This window comes from Empidonax traillii, unplaced genomic scaffold, assembly GCF_003031625.1.
Source record: "Empidonax traillii isolate 1590-97213 ecotype Southwest subspecies unplaced genomic scaffold, ASM303162v1 scaffold7059:size9792, whole genome shotgun sequence".
Lineage (NCBI taxonomy): Eukaryota > Metazoa > Chordata > Aves > Passeriformes > Tyrannidae > Empidonax > Empidonax traillii.
In genome coordinates, this window is record NW_020962252.1 from 5,189 (window position 1) to 9,792 (window position 4,604).

Below are 4,604 nucleotides of genomic sequence, written 5' to 3' on the forward strand. Positions count from 1 at the left end.
AATATGGGGGCTTTGATGTGGCTTTCTGTGACTTCCAGTCCAGGGTTGCCATTTTTAGTATGGCCTCAGATGATGTCCAGTCATGGCAGCACCATCTTTAGGGTGGACTTGGAAGACTTCCAGCCCGGGGCTGTCATCTTTTTGGGCGGCATTGGAGGACTTCTGGCCAGAGGGATGCCATCTTCTTGCAGGGAAATGCAGTACAGGGGGATAATTCTGCCACTGAATGACAAAGAACTTCTCCCTCAGACCACCGAAAAGACCCTCCAAAAGCCAAACTGCAGCGTGTCAGGATGGGGCTTGGAGCAACCTGGGCTAGTGGAAGGTGTCACCACCCGTGGCAGGGGGTGGAACAAGGTGATCTTTAAGGTCCCTTCCCACCCAAACCCTTCCCGGAGTATGTAATTCTACTCAGGAAAGGGAAGACAGCAAAGAATTTTAAGCAGAGTTCTGCAGTGAGACAGCGGCAATTCCAAACTCCTGTTTCCTTCCAGAAAGGCCCTTTGGGAGCCTGGAGTGAAAGATAAGGGCAATAGACCAAGGAATCTGCTTCTGCCTCTGTCTCATCCTGGCTGCTGCTGCAGTGGCCAGGTGAGTCTGTGACCGTCACTCACCTCCATGCTGAGCCCCATCCTTAGCCCACCCAACACCATTCCCACTGCAGCCACCTGGATCCCATCCAGAGCCATCTCCTGTCCCTCGGCAGTCCTGCTGCAAGGACACGAGAAGCAGCGTTTCAGGGTGGCCCCTGAAATGCCTCTGGCACTGACGCCCACTTCTCAAAGAGCCCAGAAGGAGGGGAAGCCAGGTAAAAAAGGGAATTGGGTGAACAACCAGCAGGATTTGATCGTGGAGGATCTGGAAGAGCCCTGTGACGATGAGATCAAGTGAAACACTGTGACCCAGCAGAATGATTCAGGCCTGGCAGAGCTTATTTCTTATGAGCGAACCTCGTGCTCTGTGAGCCGAGCTGACAAAAATGCCAGGGGGGTGCTGCTTTGAAGGAGAGAGCGAGAAGCCCCAAAACAGACAAGCGATGACCAGCATCACACATGAAAATGCTGCAAAGAATTAACATACAAAATAGTTTATTTTCCACTCCAAGAGATCTTTCAGAATTACCAGAAACATGCTTTAAAACAGAAGACTGCCAGGTAAAGCATATATCCACCCCTCAAAAAGAGATGGAGACTTCTTCAGACAAAATGTGTTTCCTGATAAACACTGCTGAAGGTGAAAGTCCATTTAGATTTAATGCTACCCACATTTGGGTTTGCAGTTCAGTAAAAACTTTCTCTCCCACAGAAACTCCTCCCAGTAAAGAGCAGCTTTGCCTTAACAAGGACTTGAGGACTTTGCCTCATTAAAATATACCATGTACTGTTTCACTGTGCACAATACTGGGAAACCAGCTGAAACTCTAGTAGGCACCTTCCATCTCTCCTAAAAACCAGAGACAAGCAGTGCCTGAGGACACCCCAAGAATGTGAGCTACCGATTCCTGGCAGCAGAGACCTTCCTGCATTTGTATATGAAAGCCTCTGTCTTCCCAAGACTAACCCCATAGACACCATCTGGCACCAGAGACCCAAAACGCATCTGTCTGCTGCTGCAAAAGGATTCTCCACCACCACTCGCCACAGCGGAAGGATTCCCATCAACACTCGGGGCTTTGGCAGTGGCTGTTTCACCGGTGCCATCAGCAATGGCCTCAGGAGAGTCACTTCCAGCACACGTGGTCAAGCTGTCCATGCACTTGCGGAGATCTTGGCTCAGCAGCAATACCATGGTCCCTCCAACACGGATCACTCTGGCAATTGCGAGAAAGGCAGAAGTTAGGTGTTCATCCTACCTGGCATTCCTTTGCCTGTGTAGAACTCCACACTGCTGACACTTCAGGTGCCATCTGCACTCAATAAAACACCCGAGTGTCGTGATTCAACCCAGGAAGCTACACCTCCAAATGGAATTTAAATTCCCTATCTTCACGCCTCTTCTTAATGGGAGAAAACAGGGTGAAACGGGAGAAATGCCACCATTGTTGCATTTACACCAAACCCTAAGCATATCAAAGCCACACACATACCTTTCCATTTCCTGGAGAATATCTGGTAGAAGCTGGGCATCATTCCTAATCTTGAACTTCTTCCCAAATGGAATATCCGAAATCACAGCGTCAAAGCTTTCTGAAGGCAATGGCAGTGCTGCAGAACAAAGGCAGGTCTTTACCTCTGACTGTCTGAAAAATGCAAAGCAGCTACGACCCCCTTCCCCTCAGAACACTTTGTTTGCCGGCTCTTATTGTGGGTTATGCACCCAGACTCACTGCTCCTTCTGCACTTGCCCTCACAAACAGCACTACCAGTCTGCAGACTGGGAAGAGACAAAAGCATGACAGCGTGGTTTAGTTTGCACATTCCCTCTCACTGGCGATATGTTTGTCCCAACAGCAAGACTCTTTGAATAGGGCACTGCCTTGTTCCAAACTAACTGCTGCTTCTCAACACACAGTACATTGTAACTGTGAAAATAATTCAGTAAAATACAAAGGAAGCTTGTGAGCTTCTTCACTTAGCAGAGATGTTCCAATGCACACATATGAATGGCAAGGAACCACATTAAATTCCTCTTCAATCCCCTTTTGGCCCCCCAAGAATCTGCTTACAGCCCAGCACCACTTGGCATTCTGCCAGAGCTAGTGTCTTTGGAGTCTTCCCAGGGTTTCTGCATCCCAGGAACAGTCAGTTCTCCTGACCACGATGAAGCACCACCAACCTGTGGTGATAACGATCAGCCACATACCAGGCTGTGCTGGCCAGAGCGTAGCCAGCATGTGAGAGTAGAAAACTACGGGTCCTCCATCCATCAGGGTGCTCAAAACTGATGGGACAAGGCCCTGAGCAATCTGACACAGCTTCAGAGTTAGCCCCAGTCTCAGAAGACAACAGGACCAAAGACCTCCAACAGTCCCTTCTCGCCTAAACCCTGCTGTGATTCTATGTCAACTTTTCCAGAACTAGCTGGAGATGTTTCCTGGACCGTCCTTCTAATCAACACTTGCAGCACAACAATTTTTATAACAATTTTATCTGCAAAAACAGAAGGACAAGTCACCCACAGCCCTCCTCAAGATGAGGAGAAATAACAGCTTTTAACGAGTAACAAAGACACCGATTACTTGTTCAATGTCGGAAAACCTGACACCTAAGTACTTTCCATTATCCTAGAAGCCAAACTCAAACACAGCTTTTAAGAAATAAACCTGTATTCATATAAAAATAAATAATATTTCTTATCTTCTTACCTTTGGGTAAGAAATACTGCAAGGAAAAAAAAAATGCATATTTGATCACCCATGCACAGGGATTGCCTGTCATGAATTTCATACAGGGATAATTTAGCCTCAGATTTGATGTCCATAATATGGTCAAAGAACTATTCCCTTCTCTACAGACCAGGGTGTGGATTGAGAGCAGACTCCCTCTTACAGGAGAAAAGGCATCATCATGCTGACTTCATTCTTACCAAAGTTCCCAGGAGCAGGCAGCAAGGTAGGGAGAACAAATAATTATCCTTTCACTAGCACTAGAGAGTCACTGCTCAGCTATTCGCTGGGAGTTGGCTCTACAGCATATCACCTCAAGAGGACCTAATTACCTGTATAATCCCAGAACCACAAAAAATTTCTCTTTGAAACCCCATAGGCATACCTTTCACTGAAGCTTTAAGCAACTCAATCTTATTCATTAAGCCTGCAGTTCTAATATTCACATCTGCACCCTCTAACTGTGAATCACTTATATCAGCACCCCAGTAACAGGCTTCCTGTTCAGAGAGAGAGAGAAAAGTAAATTTTGTTAACACTCAGGTTATTTATTTTATAAACCATTCTCAGAACTGCCTTGCTGCACAGCTCTTGCAAGACAATCCCCTTGTGTACCATTACACAGAGCAACTCCCAACCTGGGAGGAATAGGATAAGTACGTGCTGCCTTCACTCCTTCGATGTTCTGGTCTGCTCAAGACACTTGTAACTTACAGAAATATCAAGGGTATGTCCTAACAGCAAGAGCCCAGGTGGCTACAGCCAGCTACGCTGCCTCTAATGCTGACAACTAACTGTACAGCCCCACTGACTCCTCCAATCCTGCGAGAAGCCCAGGCAGCGTTAGAAAACCATGGCTGCCTCACACAAACCCCGCAGTGTGAACCCAGGGCTCACCAGTCTGTAGGACGTGGTTTCACATTCCTGTACAGGAATGTCTGTACTAACACCCTTTCAGCAGCTGCCCAGAAAGATCAGTTTGGCTTCACCTTTCCAGCGACGGACTCTGGCATAACCGACACAGAGAAAACTCTGTACCGTAACTACCAGCTGTCCTGCAAAGGCCCAGTCAGCTGCAGGCAGGATACTTACAGGCCACTCTCTGGCAGCCTCCAGCAGTATCGTTCCCAGCCCACACATGGGATCCAGCACAAAGGCACCAGCCTACAAAAACAAAGGGGTTATTGCATCCCAAGCAAGACAGACTCCTCCCTCAGGACAAAGGTTACTCAGGGATGTATATATTCCCACTGAATCCAGCACAGGTAATAATAATCGC

At 47.5% G+C, this 4,604-nt stretch overlaps 1 protein-coding gene across 1 annotated transcript; it reads right to left on the bottom strand.

Annotated features, from left to right (window-relative positions):
* Nucleotides 1-1,071: 1,071 nt before the first annotated feature.
* On the bottom strand, nucleotides 1,072-4,587 carry LOC114073562 (THUMP domain-containing protein 2-like). The gene is made up of 4 exons (XM_027911296.1): nucleotides 4,418-4,587; nucleotides 3,711-3,825; nucleotides 2,087-2,204; nucleotides 1,072-1,810 (listed from the first exon to the last, which is right to left on the bottom strand). Exons 1-4 carry the CDS (start codon nucleotides 4,463-4,465, stop codon nucleotides 1,492-1,494), a joined length of 600 nt encoding a protein of 199 aa, XP_027767097.1. The 5' UTR covers nucleotides 4,466-4,587; the 3' UTR covers nucleotides 1,072-1,491.
* Nucleotides 4,588-4,604: the final 17 nt, after the last annotated feature.

Bases quoted from the DNA above. Each gene is read 5' to 3' on its own strand.
- LOC114073562 (XM_027911296.1), bottom strand. From the start codon at position 4,465: ATGTGTGGGCTGGGAACGATACTGCTGGAGGCTGCCAGAGAGTGGCCT. The intron at 2,205-3,710 runs GTATGCCTATGG...TTTGTTCTGCAG, and splicing joins GCTTAAAGCTTCAGTGAAAG to CACTGCCATTGCCTTCAGAA. The intron at 1,811-2,086 runs GTATGTGTGTGG...CGCAATTGCCAG, and splicing joins ATTCTCCAGGAAATGGAAAG to AGTGATCCGTGTTGGAGGGA.